Here is a 20,854-nt window from a genome sequence, read left to right as displayed (position 1 = left end):
ACATCGTCGAGTAAAACTGATACAAATATCAATATACATGTTAGTTATTTCAGCTTTTAATGATTTATGTAAACACCACAATAATACCGGAAGATACTCAGTTCCGTTCTCACAGGCAACCTTTCTCACGGACTGGGTTAGTGTTTACTCTTCATGAAAAATGTTACATTGCTGAGGTTTGGTATTCGCATCCTGCTATGATAGGACTACAGCACTTCTCACACTCGCTTCTACTTCCACAGTGACCTATTAGGTCATGTGTTTTAAACATGTAATATATAATTATTACATAAGCTCGGCCAGCTATCTCAATTTCAAAAAAAAAAAAATTAACAACACGTCAAAATATGTTTACTAGGAGTGTGACTGGACATATATATCATATTTTGTTTAACTTTAGCCATAAGCAAATGAGGATGAATGTTCAAATAGGCACATTAAAAAAAATAACAATAATAATAATAATAATAATAATAATAATAATAATGCATATTAACAGATATTACCAAAGCAAACAAAAAAAAATGCATGATAAATACAGATCACATATATGGTACATTGCTTAGCAAATGATTATATGGTACCAAAAAAAAAAATACTGATATACATATGATTCGGTAACTTTGTTAAAGAATAATTGTTACCTTTGTCAGAAATATAGATTATTATAATACGGTAATTAATAAAACTATTTGTTACCTTGGTAAAGATACAATTTTAGTGCACAAACACGAATTCCTGGTACGTACACGTATCACGGTTTCGTACATATATATATATATATATATATATATATATATATATATATATATATATATATATATATAGGGCTTATATATTTTATTAGATGACCATAGATTCTTTAAGTTTTAAATGTTTTTATTTTAAAAAATGTTTGTAAAAATGTTTTTAAAATGCAAATGTTCAATAGTCTCTTCAATTACATATTACTAGCGTACTAACTGGTTTTCGTACACAACACTTTTCCAAGACATTTTTACTCCTTTGAGCGAATGAAGGGGCCAGTTTTAAACGGCTTTAAATTGAAATAAATAAGGAGTTTTGTCTGGACATGGGAAAACGTTATGTTTGAGCTGCAAACTATTGTACCTTAATCTACGCCAAACAAAGATGTTAACGGCGATAAAAATCATCACCGTGGCGCATAAAGCTGCCAGGAATATGTAAAATCGTAGATCTGCATAAGTCGGTGACGGGTGGTCCATCTCGGTCAATTTCATCAACCGCTTATCTACATGTTCTTTGTATGGGAGAGGTAAAGATGGAATTGTTGTTGACCACGTGAAGTTCGCGAAGTAGGCTCGTTCTCTGATGATAGTCTTGATTCCTTGCACCATGTAATTCGGGGACGTCCCGATACAACCATCTACTGCAACGAAGATTTGGGAATAGGACGTGGATCCGTCCGGGCATGATACATTGAAGCCGGCCTTGTTGTATCGTATCCACGAGCCGTTGTTCAGTCTGCAATTGAACTTATTATTATCAAAGGGATAAAGACTATCCAGACAATTTTCACTTGTATGGGAGAGAGCACCGTCTAGCACTATACCTAACTCGCAAGAATCCATTAAATTTTTATGGAATTCAAATGAGTCAGCTGTACATATTTTTCTATCCATTGCGTCTGAACAGTGAGTTAATTGATTTAAGTCTTTAATGACCGTATATGTTTCCTTGTCTGGGGAAATCAATACGTGTCCTGTCAAACTGGATATTACTGGATTTGATTGATTCGTCATGAAAGTCGGAAATGGTGATATCCTGTAAGGTTGCCAGGCAACGGAAGAATCAAAGGGAATTGTAATCATAATCCTGTGATTTTCAACGCTTACTGTAATTAGGCTGTAATAAAATTCTAACAAAGGAATATAACCTAATTTCTCCCGTCCGTTCTCCACAATTAACTTCAAGTATCTTATTGGCAACAAATGGGGTGACAGTACACCTTTAGTCGCTAACGTGATAGCTTCCACATAATCTTTTGATTTCTCAATGAAATGTGCAATTCTGTTATGTATGTGATCTATTTTTGAATCATAATACGTTAACGTTGCCAACAAATCCTGTACTTCCATAATCTGATTGATATTACTAGAATGTTCATTTACTAAACTCATAATTTGATTGATTGAAGCTAACTGATTCCTTAGTTTTGACATAATCAATTCATCTTCATGAGTCAAGAACTCAATTTTCTTATTTTGATTACTAATCTTAAGACGATTGGAAATTCCTAAACCTAAACTTGCAATAGAACCAAAGATGTTTAGTGCAGCAAAAATAAACGGGTTACGTTTCTCAAGATTATCGTGTCCTACAGTCCACATCAAAATGTCATGAGCCAAAGATTCTGCCTCGTAAGTATTATTTTGCAAGTCGTCAGATAGCATCTCTGCAACTTTTCGTGTCGAAGCAAGCGAACTCTCTGTATTAAAAAAGAAAATGTCTTCTATGCATTTCATTTAATGAAACAGCAAACCTTGCAATGGCACTTTTTAAGCTAGTGACGTCATTCTCTGGGAAGAAAAATTGCTTGCATACGCACTTCAACAACTATGTTACTTGATGTAATAAAAACGTCTTCTTGTCTTTCAACTATAGTGCCATATTTAAAATCTATACTTTTAGTTTTAGAGCTCATCCCACAAGAGAAAAATGTCTGAGCGAACAATATCACTCCCAACAACAAAAACTTCATCTTGGAAACCTGTAACGAGAAAAAAATATGTAATTACTCCTGTATTAAGAAGAAAACTTTTAACATATAATGTAATAAAAAAAATAAAAACCTTTCCCTCACTTCTTTCCCTCTCATTTTAATTTCTTATGTGAGCCAATGGCACGATTCTCTCATCTGTGGGTTGGGATACGTTTTGAACTCTAAACCTATTGGCCGTTAATGTTTCCAAAATGTTAAATGGGCCTTCAAACTTGGGTGCTAGTTTATAATTGAGTCCTTTACGTACATTTACCTGTATGTATACATTATCACCCACGGTATATGTTTTAGTTGGCTTCGCTAATTTATCATGATTCCTTTTCCTTATGATTTGTGATTCTTCTAAATTCTTTCGAAGGATATCAAAACGACTTTTCCTTGCATTTATACATTCTTTTAAAGGATTTGATAAATTAGTTGTATGCGTTAATACATGGAAAGGCGTTCTAACTGGGGTACCATACAATGCTTCGTGCGGTGACATTTTAATTGATATATGATATGAATGATTCAGAGTACTCAGTACCGCAGGTATTGCAATATCCAAGTTGGGGTCTGATCCCCCTAGTGTTACTCTTAATATATTTAAAACCTTCCTATTTGCTCTTTCCACTAGCCCATTCGACTCTGGGTGATATATCATGGTATTTATTTTCTTTATGCTAAGGAGATCACACAATGAGGTAAGAAAGTGATTATTAAATTCTCCACCCGAGTCTGAGATTATCATGTGTGGAATTCCATGTTTACAAATGTAACACTCGTAAAACTTCCTAGCGCATTCAATCGCAGTTTTAGTTTTAAGCGCTATTAGTTCTGCATATCGAGTTAAAGCATCTACAATTACTAAGAGGTGCTTATTTCCTCTGTCTGACTCGTAAAATCCTGTTAATAAATCTAAATGTATTTTTTCAAAGGGTTGATTGGGCACGGGATAAGCCCCTAGGCTGACAGGTGTTTTCGTATGCCCTTTGTTTTCCTAGCATGTGCGACAATTAGCTATGTGTTTTTTTATATCTGTAAGCATCGTATGCCATTAAAACAATGATTTGGCTTTCTGTGACATTAATGAGAACCCTGGGTGTCCATGCAATGGATTTGCATGCAACCAATTCAGGACAGTGGAAATAAGTGAGAGTGGTACCTCTACCTGGTCGTTAGTTACATGTGGTGTATTGCGGGTTTTCCTTGTCACGGTCCTACACAGAATATTGTCTTTGATTATATAATTCTGCTGCTTATACTTTATATATTCCTTTTCTTTATGATTGCCTTTCAAAGCATTTATAATTTTTTCTAATTTCTGATCTTTTCCTTGCTCAGTCTGTAATAATTCAGCACTCCAGCCCAAATCTTCTTGTTCAGATATTGTTTTAACAATAGGCATGGATGTTGATATATCTATTAATTCAGCTAAAGGCTCCGTACAAGATGACACGGGGTTGCGTGATAATGCATCAGCAATGATATTTGCTTTCCCAGGTAAATACCCGATTCTCGCGCCAAAGTCTTGAATGATCAAATGCCACCGAGTTCGTTTGGGGCTGTGGTTGAAGCCTTTAAAGAAGTCGGTTAGTGGTTTATGATCAGTAAGGACCTTAACGGGATAACCGTATATTATGAACTTGAAATGCACTAGTGAATTAACAATAGCTAGCCCTTCCTTGTCTATTACTGCATACTTACTTTCGGAAGTTCTCAGTTTTCGAGAATAAAAAGCTATCGGGAAAAATGGTTTTTCATATTGCTGAAGCAATACCCCACCTACTCCTAAGTCTGAGGCGTCTGTTGCAATGAAGAATTCCTTACCGAAGTCAGGAAATTTTAAGATAGGAGAACTACAGAGTTCATCTTTCAAGGTATTAAACGCCTGTTGATGCTGCTCAGACCATATGATATCTACGCCCTTCTTCGTAAGATCAGTTAAGGGAGCGGCTATTATTGAATAATTGCATATAAAACGCCTGTAATATCCACTACAACCCAGAAATTGCTGTATTCCCTTGACAGTAGTAGGTATCGGAAAGTTACGGATACCCGACACCTTATCATGGACTACTTTAAGACCTTGGCTTGACACCATAAAACCCAAATAGACTAATTCTGTTTTGAAAAATTTACATTTACTAATCTTTACCCCATAAGTTATGTTGTCTTAGTCTCTGTAGTACTAGTTCTAATTTACGTAGATGTTCTTCTAAGGTGTTGGAAAAGATTACAGGGTCGTCCATATAGGCATGCAATATATCCCCTAGCAAGTCTCCAAATACTATGTTAATCATTCTTGTAAATGTTATGGGAGCACAACGTAAACCAAAACGCATCCTTAAAAATTCATAATGTCCCCTGGCTGTGCTGACGGCTGTGTGTGGGATACTATTTTCTTCTAATGATATCTGGTGAAAGCCTTTAAGTAAGTCCAAACTGGTAAAATATTTATTCTGACCTAACAAAGATAAAATATCGTCAGTACATGGCACTGGGAATCGATCAGGGATTGTCTCCTTGTTTAGGCGACGGAAGTCTACGCAGATACGCCATGTTCGATCTTTTTTCGGTACAACTATCAATGGAAAATTATAAGGGCTGTTCGATTTCCTAATGACTCCTTCTTCTAGCATTTTACCTACTTCATCATTTATTTCATTCTGGAATTTCATGGGGAGTCTGTACGAGGGTACATAGATAATTTTCTGCTTGTCCTTTATCCTTATTTGATGCTCGATCACATCTGTTTTTCCTAAGGATCCATCCGTAGTGGAAAAAACATCATGATATTTAGTTAAAAGTCCAAAAATTTTCTGCTGAATTTCTTCGTCTTGAATGTCTTTATTGATTTTATTTTTAATAGATTGCAAAAGGGATTCATCCGCAACTGATTGAGCATGATTAATTTCAGCAACGGTAAGAATACGATGTTTATAAACTTCTACATCCAAGATATGTTGATTTTTGTGAATTACTAAAGTGGTATGTAAATGATTACAGACTTCTATATTACATTGTTGATGTGAGCCTACTGTATTAAATAGCTTATGTGACAGACAATCTGTTAGTTTTCAAAGTGTTGGAAAGGATTGATATTTCAGATCCCGGTAATGTTTCTTTACTTGCACTATTAAATTCGAAGGTACGTTTGGCTCGATAGATTGCGTGCAAGATGATATTACGGGTGAACGAGAATTCTGTTGGGTCGCGTATATTATTTCTTTATTAGTGAGACAAGTTATTGGTTCTTCAATGTACGTCACTGTTTCATTTGTCGTCTCCTTTTTATCCAAAACTGATTTTAAGGTATTAGAAGACTTATAGAATTTTCCTTTGATATACACGCCGTGCTTGGCAGGGGGTAAGATAATGTTTTGATTGCCCATAGATGGGTATCCTATAATTACAGCTGGATACAAATCAATGTTTTATACAACAACAAATGTATCGGCAAATGTGCGCTTACCAACCTTGAACTGAACATGAGTTACGCCTATTACATTTCATTCATTATTTCCTATACCCGAGAGTCTCCCTCCGGATTTTTCTATTGGAAAGTTCGAAAACAACAAATGATGTATCCTCAAATCCATGATATTACGTGGACTACCAGGGTAAAAAAATAATGTAAATGATCTGTGTTCTAAATTTACAGCATATAATGTTTGTCGTAACTCATTTTCGCTTATTATTGTATGAATTCGTTGCAAATCTACAGGAGCGTGCACTGATTTACTTAATTCGGCCGTGTGTTTCATAGGAAAATCTATTGCCTCACAATGATCTGATAAAACATTAAATTGATTATTCAATACTACTGATGTTGACATGCATGATCTTGACCCAACATCACTCTCTTCCCCACTGAAGTTAATTATGTGGTATTTGCTTTGCTCTGCACATTCTGAAAATTAGTCTGACCTTGCGAGGTCTGGTTTGACGACCCAGGCTCAGCGTCATTCGAAGAACTGTTTGTTGTTTCGGATTCTGAACTACATTGACGTTTGGCTGTTTCTTCTTATTAAAATGAGGACTTTTCTTTTTATTTCCATATGGAACTGACTGTGGAATTGACTGTGTATTTCTAGGATTCTGTTGTGTCTTACGCTAGTAGCACTGACTATATGAATGAGTCGTACTATTATGTATCGAACAGAATTTCGTTCTGCAGTCCGCAATCAAGTGACCTTGACGTTTGCAATTATAACACGTCATTCCTGCAACTTGACTATTATTAACTACATTTACTTGTTGTGGCTTTGTTTCATTTTTTGCAAAAACTTGAGTTAACACGGGATCAAGATCAGGACACTTAGACATGTGTTTCTTTATCTGTTTATATACATCCTATTCCGTACTTGCTGGTGTTAACTTTTTATCAAAACACCGCACTAAAGCTTCAGGCAACATAAGTGTCATGCAAGTTAAATACATTAATCGTAAAAAATCTTTCACGGAGATGTTATCTCTAGTAACCCAAGTGGAATTACCTAAAATATCTTGATATTCATTAAGCCTATCGGCTATGAGAGCTGCTCTCTCAATAACATTAAGCCGATACATAGTGGCTTGATTAAGTGTATCTTTTAATGTTAAAACTACATCCAAGGCTTCTTCACCCCCATAGACTGCATGTAGCCTAACTTTGAAATCATCAAAGGTAACTGCTTCTTGAAAGGAAACACCCCTTAAATATGCACTCGCATCTCCTTTAGAAAAGTCTATAAAACTTTTAGCTTCTTGTAATTGTACAAAAGGATCTACGATTTGTTTGGCATTTAAATGGGCATCGACGGATGAAATCCATGACTCCACATTCTGAGGCAAGAACCAATTAACCCGACCCTGAAAAGGAAGGATTGCAGATCGAGCATTTACAAGTGTCACAATAGGAAGGGGATTACCCTGTCCTGCTGTTGGGTTACTCGGTCCAGGGGCTGGGCTCACAGGGGGCGTCATGTTTACGGTATTTCTTTTCCTATTTCTACGACCCCTTGCAATCCTATCAAAATATCTATATGAATACAGACGTCCACTGCGTAAACGCATAAGCACTATATGATAAAGATTATAACAAAATTCCCCAAAACAATGATACTAATACAAAGATATTTCCCGAGAACTTCTGAAAGAAAACGGAATACAATGATATTTCCCGAGAATTTCTGAAAGAAAGCGGAATTAGCACAGAGAGAAAAAAAAAATATAGATGAGAATTCGGAGTTGAACACAGTTTCCTTTAATGAAAGGAAATTGAAGATTAGCAAACAACTCACCCCAGTAATAATGGACTATCGACTCGTGGTAAGTACACCTCCCTGCTCAATACTGAAATGAATAAGAAAATTGTACTTAGCTTCGGTTTATATGGCGTTGTGTGATGTCGTCATTTCCTCTCTCTCTCTTGATGTTTGGGTGAATGTTTTCGGTCCGATTTCCTCTCTCTGTTTGGGTGAATGTTTTCGGTCCGATTTCCGTTGAATGTAGTGCTTCCTGGATATGTTTCTTCAATGTTTTGTAAACGTTGAATGTCAGTCCTTGGTTTTCTTAGGATGTTGATTGAAGATCCAGTTCATCAGTTTGTATAACATTCATTTGTTGGTATTAACTGTTTCATTTCTTCGGTGGACTATGATACTTAGTCAAAATTGTAGATTCCTTACTGTTGTTTTCTTGAAGATCTTTCTCTGGTTTTTAGAGTTTTATTCGCTGGTTCTTGAAGATCTTTCTCTGGTTCTTAGTATTTTATTCGCTGGTTCTTGAAGATCTTTCTCTGGTTCTTAGAGTTTTACCGCTGCCACCATTTATTAGTGTGCTATTGTTGTTAACACACATTTGGGTTCTCTTCAAATGTCATCTAAAATGTGTTAATTATTATAGTTGGTATGTTACATCTGCAAGTAAAGTCGAAGTAAGTTAACTTTAAAATGGTTTATTCTTTAAGAACAACAGTGTTAACATCTCCATCACAGGAGTATAGCTGGTTTGGTCGGATGACCATTCCGAATGACATCGTCGAGTAAAACTGATACAAATATCCATATGCATGTTAAAGTTATTTCAGCACTTAATGATTTATGTAAACACCACATTAATACCGGAAGATACTCAGTTCTGTTCTCACAGGCAACCTTTCTCACGGACTGGGTTAGTGTTTACTCTTCATGAAAAATGTTACATTGCTGAGGTTTGGTATTCGCATCCTGCTATGATAGGACTACAGCACTTCTTACACTCGCTTCTACTTCCACAGTGACCTATTAGGTCATGTGTTTTAAACATGTAATATATAATTAGCACATATATATATATATATATATATATATTTGGGCTCAAGCCATGTCAACCTGATGGAAGTTCCTATAAATTGCTTCCTAAAGGATATATGTACTAGAATCTGGAGAAGATACGGGTTTAAACGCTTGAATAGATCTAAAAAGCCAATATAGGTCCTTCCTTAATTACTTCTCTAACAAATGTTAAAGCCCGAAAGGCCCAAGACCATGTTGGTCCTGTCATGAGTGGGGAAGCTCTCTCCACGCAGATCAGACTTTCTTCGACTGATCTTGGACATCGAAGCGATAATGAGACGTCGCAATCGACAATGCTAGAAAATGTCTCATACGGTATAGGTGACGTTAACCATCCCTTTCTTAGAGGGATGGCACCTGTCAGCAGTTCATATACAACCGATCCGCAATGTTACAGTGGATGCACCATTTCGGCTCAAGCCGATAGAGCTAGAATGTGAGAAAGACAGTAAAATTAGACTTTACATCCATCAGGATGACATGGCCATCTCACCCAAAGATAGATTTTTTGCTTCGCTCAAAATCCGTTATATATGCATATATATATATATATATATATATGCTAACGCTGCTATTTGCAATTTGGTCAAGTTTCACCTTGTCGGTCTACAGGCCCCATAATTATAGACCCCAAAAATTGTATTTCATGAAATCCTGCGAAGTAGGTCAGCTTGGCACCGAAGACCTCAACTTTTAAAAAATAATTATTTAACAATCAAGAAATCAACCGTCGTTATTTTTATTTCGATTAAGAACCACCATTATTACTAACCCATAAAACTGCATTCAATAATAATGAACCAATTGCATTTAATTTCGAGATAGAAATTGTATAAATAAGGCGGTCCTTGGGTGTAGCACCCTCCCCCCCCTACACACAGCATATACTGATTTTCTTTTCCATGTGATAAAATATACAAAAACTTAGAGATTATTCAATGGTTCAGTCTTATGTAATTTTTAGAATTTTTCACTTTTCTACAAAATGATGCCATCCAAGAAGAGATTCCACAGAATATCTAATGGTTAAGTCCTACGTAAGTTTTATATATTTTTTTTAAGTTTTCTACAAAATAGTGTCACCCAAAAAGAGGTTCTCCTACGGCAAATCCGATGAAGCAAATTAGGTGAAAAGAAGATAGCAGGAAACAGAAGAGAAGAGGAATTTATGCAAGGAAACAAATGCAAGAAGAATGGCAGCTAGATGTGAGGCAGAAGACGCAGAGCAGATGAATTTGAGAAGGTATACTAATATAAGCAGAATGGTAGCTAGACATGAAGTCGAAGATGAAGAGCAGAGGAATCAAAGAAGGAACACTAATGCAAGCAGAATCATGCCACCCAAGAAGAGGTTCTACAGAATATTTAATGGTCGAGTCATTTGTAATTATTAAATTTGTTTTTAGTTTTCTACAAAATGATGCCACCCCAAAAAAGTTTCTCATTCGGTAAATCCAATAAAGCAAATTCAGTGAAAAGAAAAAGATAAAGAGGAAAGAGAAGAGCAGAGTAATTTATGGAGGGAAACAAATGTAATAAGAATGGCAGCCAGATGTGAGACACAGGATGAAGAACAAAGAACAACTCATGCAAGTAGAAGAGCAGATGGATTTAAGAAGGATCACTAAAGCAAGCAGAATGACAGCTGGACGTGAAGGCGAAGATAATGAGGAGAGGAATCTAATAAGGAACACCAATGTAAGCAGAATGTCAGCTAGACGAGAAGCAAAAGACGAAAAGCAGATAAATTTTAGAAGGAACACTAATGCAAGCAGAATGGAAGCTAGACGTGAAACAGAAGACAATGAGCAGATGGATTTAATAAGAAACACTAATGTAAACAGAATGGCAAATAGTCGTGAAGCACAGGATGGAGACCAAACAAATTCTTGCCTTGAAAATAATCAACAAAGAATAGCAGCTATATGAAATCAGGAATAAAGAAATCAAAGAATGACTCGACCTTAGGATAGCCAATAAAAAATGATTGTCTACCGAAACCAAGAAACATTGAAAGGATCTGAGAATACTTGCCATGTTGATTGAGTCAGGCATACAGAAGCAAGAGCACGTCCTTTTAATGCTGTACAATGGCGTCTTGTTGCCTTCACTTATAATCCAAGATACCCCTATGAAACAGAAGACATGGTACAAATTGGCTTAATGTCACAACAATGTAATCACTGTGATGCTCAGAAATGGAAGAATGAACCTCCTGGATTGTGATGCAGTGGAGGGAAAATTAGACTGTCTGTGTTAGTTGAACCTCCTGAATTTCTGAAAAAAAAAACCTTATCAATAGGACATCCCACTATTCAAAACATTTCCTGGAAAACATACTACCATATAATAATGCTTTCCAGATGACTTACTTTGGAGTAAAATTTGTGAATAAGAGGGATTTATGCCCTTATTCAAAATCAAAGGGCAAATATACCCGTGCAACGCCGGGTAACCTTGCTAGTATATAACTAGCAGAAATCCCTGGCATTGCCCGGGTATATTTGCCCTTGGATTTTGAATAGAAGCATAAATCCCCTCTCATTCACAAATTTTGCTCCAAAGTAAGTCATCTGGAAAGCATTATTGCATAGTTGTATGCTTTCAAGGAAATGTTTTGAATGGTGAGATGTTTCATTGAGAAGTTTTTCAGATATTCAAATTCAAGTAACAAAGGCAGTCTAATTTTCCCTCCACTGCAACACAATCCAGGAGGTTCATTCTTACATTTCCGAGCATCGCGGTGATTACATTATCAGGACATTAAGCCAATTTGTACTAAGTCTTCTGTTTCATAAGGGTACGTTGGAGTATTAGTAAAGGCACCAAGACGCCATTGTATAACATGAAAGCACATGCTCTTGCTTCTGCATGCTTGAATCTATCAATATGGCAACTATTCTCAGATCCTTCCGATGTTTCTCTGGCTCCGAAACAGCATCTAGAACCTTCGTCCCAGAAGACAATATCAGTCATAAATTGTTTTATTTTTACATCAACTCACATGAACACATTAATTGTTTTATTTTTACATCATATACAATGAAGGGAAAATAAGCCCTTTTCACAAGTTTTATCATACAATATACATAAATTTAGTGTACACACACACACACACACACACACACATATATATATATATATATATACATGTATATATATATATATATATATATATATATTCCTATCATTTACCTTGTGATTCCTCATCTTTCAATATCAAGCAAAAAGTATTCCTTCATACAGAATATTCATTGAATATTGAGGTTGAAAGAGAGATTAGAGAGACATGGCCATCTTTGTATATCAGATAATATCTAAAAACACTAACCAATGATTAGTCTTAGTTTGAGGATAACAAGTAACTTTAAAATTGTGGTTGATTTTCCTTTCAAAACGACAGTGGAAAGAGGCGACGATTTCAACATTTTTATCACATTTCAAATAAATGGAGTAGACATAAGCTTTGTTTCTACATCCTAATTATCTGGAATTCGTAGAGATTCAGGGGATTCGGTTTAAGATATTTTTAGAATGTCAACAATATAAATCTACTACACAAACGTATTTGCCATTAAGGATTTTGATTTATTAACATCAAGTATGGATATAACAGAAAAATCATCATTCATTTACTTTCAGGTCTTAGATACGTTCAAATTCAAGTTAGAAGATGACAGAGATCAGTTTAGCTGACGGGCAAAACGACACACTGAGTGAACGAGATCGTCTTGAACAAAATGAACACGTTCTGAACATAACAGTGGGAATACTGATCCTGACCATCTTCGGTTTCTTCTTTATGATCATCATAGTGATATTCTGCTTACGGTGGTTGGAGAAAAGGTAAGCTACTATTCTGCTAGTCCTCATATAAATATATTAGAGCATCTTTTTTAATACCTTTATGATAATGGAAAGTCGTTCAATAAGCGCCTGCCGGTAAAGTAGCTAAAATAGGTTGCATGTATCACAGAAATTGTACTTCGAAGTGAAATAATTAGCACCAAAAAGTATAAACTATAACACTTTAATTGAAGATATCCATAAGATTTTTTGTTCGTTTGCGAGTATTCATATTTTCACTTCGATAACACAGTAAAAGAGGTTTTATACATGAAAATGGAATCAAATATTCTCATCAAAATGTTATTTGAAAAATAAATGATGATGTAAAAAGAAAATATCTATAACGTTTCAGGAAAATGTAGAATCTAGTGACTTATCACAGCATATTTAATCTTTGCATTGAAAGTTTTATACTTCTGTGTAAGGACGGAATCATAATTTTTGAAGTCGCTTGTATCTAGAAATTGACATTGCATTGTCGAAGATGTTCTATATTTTTTATACCAGGAGTATGATATGTTTTCAAATTTATTTCTGCTTTTCAAGATTCTATCTCTTGAAATATGCCTTGGTTGCCATCTATTCAAATTTAAATCAGCATGATTAACAATGTTCTCATTTCGAATATGGAAAAAAAAAAAAAAAAAACCTGCTTTTCACATATTGTAATATGGGTTTTATGAAAATAAGCTTGCGCATATTATAGTCTACCTAGATAAACACTAAACTTTACAGGCTTACAATAACCGAAACTATGCCTAGCTCTTTTATCATTGCCATATTCAAGTATTTATTTTAGATTTGATATGTTGTTATGGTATTTTTGAGCTCATAAAATACAATTTGAAAGAGTTTATTAACATAATGTACGTCTTAATGCTCAATTGCCTCTTATCTATTCCTTATCTAAATTAACTAACAATGATACGAAGTAATTGTCTAATAATTATATATCTTACAAACAATATCCGATATAGAATTTTGCTGTTATTGCTCAACTACAGTATCTGCACCCACCAACCCGCTGTCCCCCAAACCCCCACAAAAAAAGCTTAGTACACGTTGCCAAGCTTTCAGTTGAAATTATTTCTGTGTTATATAATACAAGACATCTACCGAATATATATATATGTATATATATATATATATATATATATATATATATATATATATATATATATATTCTTACGAAGCTGGTCTAACATGACTAAACTATTTTATTCACGTATTTCCTTTGTGTATTTAAGAGATGTAAAGTAATGTGAGTTTCACTCATGTGGGATTAAGTAAATGCATGTAAGTTACATAACACTGTCGTCATACATATATTTGTATTTTGATTAAGTTCCGTATATGTAAGTTTACGTCATTTAAAAGAATATGATTTTTATTTGATGTACTTTTGTTACGAAGTCTTATGTAATTTTGTTAAAAGGTATGCTGAATGACAAACACTAGGGATTACATGAATATTCTAGATTAAAGATTATTCTTTTTTTAATGTTATGAGAGGAGGTGGGTGCAACTAGCCGAGATTGTTGTCTCGTTAGACGACGAATGAACCCCCTTCTTCAATCTGCCAAGTTGGCAACCTGACGTCATAAGAAGCCGCCCGGACCTGCCCCCACGCTTCCAGAAGGCTGAACTGGAAGATTCTGGAATGAATTAGGTTAATATATAAGGGCCTACCAATGCATAGGAACCAGAGATCCAGCATGACCCTCTGAAAGAGTCAACGTCTGACAGTCCTCTCTCCAGCATCTATCCAGCCACTATGTATTTTCTCTCTAACGTGCATAGTGTTTCCTCTCAAACGTACATAATGTTTTCACTCAAATGTGAATAGTGTTTGTTCAAACATTGGAATTTCTGGGGTTTAAGTTGTAACAAGTGCCATGTATATGTGAGTACAGCGATATTGTAAAGATTAATTGTTTTTTGTGACTGGCCTTGTGAGATTTGGTTAAAAAATAAGGTATATTTACTTTTACTTAACCATTCGGTAACCTTGTGTGAGGCATAAGGATGTATGAGTAACAGTTACTATATGGAAGTGTAATTTTGATTTATTTTCTATAGTGTTAAAGTTTCAACTTTTTTCATTAAGTGACAAAATTAAAAATTTTCTTAAATTAATTTCTACAGATACAAGTGATTGTATAATTTAATGGAAGTGTCATTTTGTATTAGACTAAGATTTGTTTCATATTTAAATTTTGAGTGATATAGTTTTGGTATTATTTTTTAATTGATATTTTCATAGTATATATATATATATATATATATATATTTATCTATTTATATTTATATATATATATATATATATATATTTATTTATATTTATTTATATATATATATATATATATATGTATATATCTATATATATATATATATATATATATATATATATATATATATATATATATATTTGTAAAGTGTATTATTTTGCAAACCAATAATTATTTCAGTGCTTTGCTCGTATCCCCTGACTAAGAACTGAAGTAAGAGGTTGGTATTAGAATAGTTCCGGTTAAAAGTAAAGTAATCACCCAGTTTTGTTTTGAGTGTAATGGAAAGAGATATTTATTATTGTCTGAGAGTGTCGTTTTATTGTCAGAGCTCGGATGTATTCTCTTGTGTATAAGATTATGTAATATAAGGCAGGTGAGTTTGGGAGCTCACGAATTCATGTATATATTACTAGTCGTATATATATATATATATATATATATATGCATATATATATATATATATATATGACATACCATCAGTAATATTCATCCATTTGTGACTTTAACTGCATTAGCTGTTGGAATGGTAGAAGTCACAGTACTCATTAGTCGCAATTTGTTGTTCTCCCGTCTGTTGACGTGTTACAAAATAAAACAAAGAGGATGCTGCCTCATAGCATTGAGTTGATTTTCTATGCTCCGTCCTTTGACATCAGGCACATCCCCATGTCAATCCCCAGCCTTAAAGGTAGGCTAACATTTATAATGCAATTTCTTTCTATTAAAAAGGACTACCGCAACAGAAACAGTGATCAAGTTTGGTTATGATCAACTTAATTTAATTAAGGAAAATTCTGTTGACCTAAGACAAAAAAGTCAGTCGGGTAACAAAGGGAAACTTCGAATCCTTCATGTTACCCAAATTCCAATAGATACTTATTATGATATGTTATATAAAGTATTTAAATGCCAAGGTGTGATACAAGAAATAAGAATAAAACTTGAAAATGAAAAATGGTATTTATGGATATCTTATAATAATCACGAAGAAGCATTTAATGTAATATCAATAATATTAAAATCAATAACTTTAATGTCATGGGTGCCCTATGTGATAAGATACCAAAGAATATGGATGTGTATAGACCTGACTGGTTTGAAAAAGATGTTAATATAACTCTGCCTTCCCAGAGAAAGCCAAAACCATCTTTGTTGCTGAGACTAAAGGAATTAATGGGAATTATTTCAAAATTAGCAAACTAATTCGGAAAAAAGTAGGAACCACTGCACTAGGGGATATATGTCGCTTTGGAAAAAATAGCTTCCTAATCCATGCCAAATCATGCACGTAATCGGTAATGCTGTCTAACCTCAAGACCAGCCACCCATTGAGATACTACCGCTAGAGAGTTATAAGGGGCTTTTGACTGGTCATACAGTACTGCATTGGATCCATCTCTCTGGTTACGGTTCATTTTCCCTTTCACTCCACACACACTGAATAGCCTGGCCTATTCCTAACATATTCTCTTCTGTCCTCATACTCTTGATAACACTGAGATTACCAAATAATTCTTTTTCACTGAAGAGGTTACTTTACTGTAATTGTTCAGTGGCCACTTTCCTCTTAGGAAGGGTAGAAGAGACTCTCTAGCTATGGTAGGCAGCTCTTCTAGGAGAAAGACACTCTAAAATCAAACGATTGTTCTCTAGTCTTGGTTAGTGCTATAACCTCTGTACCATGGTTTTCCACTGTCTTGGGTTAGAGATCTCTTGCTTGAGGGTACACTCGAGCACAGTATCCTATCTAATTTCTCTTCCTGTTGTTTTGTTAAGGATCTTATAGTTTATATAGGAGATAGTTATTTTGATGTTGTTACTCGTCTTAAAATATTTTATTTTCCTTTTTTCCTTTCCTCACTTGGCTATTTTCCCTGTGGGAGCCCCTGGGCTTATAGCCACCTGCTTTTCCAACTAAGGTTGTAGCTTAACAAGTAATAATAATGTTAATAATAATAAATGCCAAGTTATTTGTATTGGGAGCTTTATTGTCAGGCTTTTTACAATTTATTTCCCCGCTATAAATGTGCCATTCCGTTTCATCCACTTGGCTGGGAAGTACCAGTGCGTCACGTAGACTTTGACGACAAGGGATGTAATCAGTCTAGGTTTGCCAAAAAAGAAGACTTTGCTTGATGTAAAAGTGATTTTATATCGATTGTTTGAGATTTTATGCATATTAATGCCTCGCAGGCATGTTGCAGTGGGGTGCTTGAATACACGAGGTGAAAATATCTTCCTGTACCTCTTCCCAAATGATGAATTGTTAAGAAAACGTGGGTGGGCCGTATAGACGCCTGTCCTAACCCTTGTATGCAAAGTATGTGTTTTATATAGTGAGTTGAAAGAACTTATTAAGAGTACTATGAGTGTCATAAATTGGAGAGCGTGATCACTGAACTCTATTAACGTAACGTGTCCTTAGAATCATAATATGATGTGTTTAATAGTTTATTTCCATCACAGTGGAGAATTCCACAAAACCTAACAATTCCGCATGTTGACAGAGCAAGATTGCATCTTGCTTGCGAGGGTTAGTCAGTACCATTTGAGCAATCAGTAGACAAGGTACTCACCTAGGAGTATCGGCCGTACACAGTGTATTCACGAAGCTTTTTGTAACAAAGTGAAAAAACCCATGTTCCGATGTCTCATTATCCGTTGATGTGGAACATATTGGTGTCAGGTGTACAAATACGTATGTTTGTTCTTTAAGTCAGTAAAATAAAAGTTCAAGATGCCTAGATACATGAGAACTAACGTAGCAGACACTGTTACTGCAGGAGATACAAACAAAAGAGCAGTGGGTTATAGTGATGTTGATGAAGAATATAGACAAGAACTAAGAGCACAGGGCATAAAAAATAGGTTAGATAGCCTAGCAGAGTTAATTAAAAGCGTCTTGGTTGAACGAGAAGAGGAGCAGCGCGCAACCGCAGTATATCCGATGTACATAAATGAAGTCGAAACGCACACAAGTGAAAGTACGCTTGCACAGCCGAGTGAAGATACGCAAAACATCATAGTTCGAAAGTTGCCAGAGCTCCAGCAAGTGCTAGGCCTTTGATGATCAACGGCCTAACGAAGGATTTCAATCAATCAAAGAGGAGTTTTTGAGAGACTTTGAAGTAGCCGCATATGGGTGGTCTATAAGAGAAAAAGCTATCCAAGTAATTAGGTTGCTGAAAGATGCTTCGGCAATGGAAGTAATGCGTTAGCCACAAGACAGTTTAAGAAGTTATACTGAAATAAAACGACATTTAATTGAGAAATATGCCTTACCAAGTGCGAGAAAGGGGGACATAAAAGAAAATTACAAACCCAAAATTCAGAATGGTGAATCCATTCTTAGTTTTGTAACTCACATTTTTCGGGATTGTGATTTGTTTGCCACTCGGAGTGCCAATCTTCCATAAGGAGATAAAAAAGCAATTGCCTGTAAACATATTCACAGATTAGTACACCCATATTTATGTGGATATTTGTATGATGATAATTGCTCATTGGCAGACGTAGTGATGGAGATACAAAACATTTTAGACAGTTTGCCGGAAGAAAAAAGGACTGAAAATAACTGCCCTGATTCCGAGAAGGTGACAGCCATGAGAGGCACTCACCAACCTCCAAAGTGGGGGAGGGGAGGATGCAGTCAGCAGGCGAGAAGAGTCTTCAGATGTTGGCAGTATGGGGGAGAGGGGCACCGAGTGGAGTGTATCAACCAAGGATCCCCCTCTGTTACACTTGTCAGTTCTACGGTCATCTATCTCGAGAGTGACCAGTAAAAACCGACGAGGCCGGGTGGGCTGTGGCACACGCACCCCCCCCCCCCATTGTCCAACATCCGATGAAAAGGAAACAGAGGAAGGGGGAGATGAGGGAGATCAATGTCCCCCCCCCCCCGCATGACATCAGAAGCAGCAGCCGAGGCAGCGGTGGGAGTGACTAGGACGGACTTAGTAGAGCAGGCACTGGGACCTCCATCAGTACTCCTGACCTCACACCCGCATTACTAGGGACAGGATCAGGGGACTGCTGCATTGCAAGCAAGGTCGCTGGCACGTGCACCATATATCCTAATGGGCGGCTAGGAATGTTAGCAGTTAGGATTGACCTACCAGATAAGTCCGTTCGAGTGCTGATCAACACACGAGCCAGTGTTTTGCTGATTGAAAAAGGATTCTCCTCAAACCCATTACATTCAGCGGCATCCATCATCCTCGACACGCCAGGAGGAAATAAACTACATGTAAGCCATACAACGATCGTCAACTTTACGGTGGGATCTGTGAAGTTTACACATGATTTTTTTGTTTTGCCCACCTCGGGAATTCCAGGAATCAAAGTTATATTATGGATTGATTTTATCAGTAGTAATCAAATAAGCATTTTTGTGGGAAAAGATACAATAAGAGTAAAAGCAGGAGGGTGTATTTTGCCGATAGAAAGTCATGAGAGAGTAAGTTCTTGTGCGGGCATGGATAGACGATTAAGTAAGGTAACAGCTGTATGTGAAAGAGAAGTATTACCTCCCAAGAAACTTATGAGCATATCAATGACCCCACGTCAGCCTCTTCTGGAAGGAAACGAGGTCGTTGTTAAACCCCATGACAATTAGGCACATGTAGTCTTAGAGGGCTTGTGAGAAATAAAGAGAACAGAGTTGATATAACGATAGTTAATTTGTAAAATAAAAGAGTTGTATTAGGAAGTATTTGTGTGTGTGAATTAGAGTTATGTGAAATTGCTAATAATGGGATCTTGGGATCTACAACTCCAGAATATCAACCTGTAGTTAGTGACATTGTTAATAAATATTGCAATGAAATGGCAATTGGAAACGAGCCACCCGGGAGGATTGATCGGTTTCCCTTTAACATTGAAACTGGGTTGGTGAAGCTGATCAGGTCAAGGCTTTATAAGGTACCCATTCATTTCTAGGGAGAGATAGAAAGGGAAATTAGTAAATTAAGGGGATAAGGGATAATCAATGAGAGCGAATCCCCCTGGGCTTCTGCAATTGTAGTTGTTAGGGAAAAAGATGCCTAAGTAAGATTGTGTGTTGATTATAGGAAGTTGAAAGCAGTCACTAAGGATAATGCATTTCCATTGCCCTCGATCGAAGAATTACTTGTAAATGTACAAGATTTAAAGTCTGGATACAATCAAATACCCATTCAGGAAGACTGTAAAACGGAATTTATAGCTAACGATCAACTATTTCAGTTTAATTTTCTTCCATCATTACTCTCTAGAGTAATGATGGTGGTTTTGTCTCCCTTAATTGGCCATAATGTTCTTGTTTATTTAGACGGTATAATAATTACAGGGAAAACGGCCGAAGAACAAAATGATAATTATCGTAAAGCTTTAGAAGCATCGCGACATAATGATATAAAAATAAATTTGTCCAAGTGCAAATTTTTCTGTAAACAGGTCGAATTTTTACGTCACAAAATAACCCCAGAAGGTATCCAACCATGACCCAGTAAAGTAAAAGCTATTAGAGATTTCCCCAGGCCACATACCCCTAAGGAAGTAGCTGGGTTCCTTGGGCTCGCTGGGCTCGTAAAGTCATAAGAGGTTTTGGAGAGATAGTGAGACCCGTAGATGCATTAAAGGAGCAAAAAGTACTAAATTAGGGAGTGGAAGAAGAAAGGGCCTTTAACCATTTG

General features: G+C 35.8%; 1 protein-coding gene across 2 annotated transcripts in view; it reads left to right on the top strand.

Moving 5' to 3' along the window:
* Window positions 1-20,854, top strand: part of LOC137619445 (uncharacterized) — a 465,634-nt gene that overhangs the window by 89,399 nt on the left and 355,381 nt on the right. For both annotated transcript variants that reach the window (XM_068349510.1, XM_068349505.1), the window contains exon 2: window positions 12,685-12,888. In XM_068349510.1, the coding sequence (XP_068205611.1) occupies window positions 12,716-12,888 (173 nt within the window). In that variant the 5' untranslated portion in view covers window positions 12,685-12,715. The remainder of the gene's footprint in view (window positions 1-12,684; window positions 12,889-20,854) is intronic.

Source organism: Palaemon carinicauda, chromosome 2, assembly GCF_036898095.1.
Source record: "Palaemon carinicauda isolate YSFRI2023 chromosome 2, ASM3689809v2, whole genome shotgun sequence".
Lineage (NCBI taxonomy): Eukaryota > Metazoa > Arthropoda > Malacostraca > Decapoda > Palaemonidae > Palaemon > Palaemon carinicauda.
Note: the sequence above shows the minus strand (reverse complement) of the source record. Positions and strands in the feature narration are given on the sequence as shown.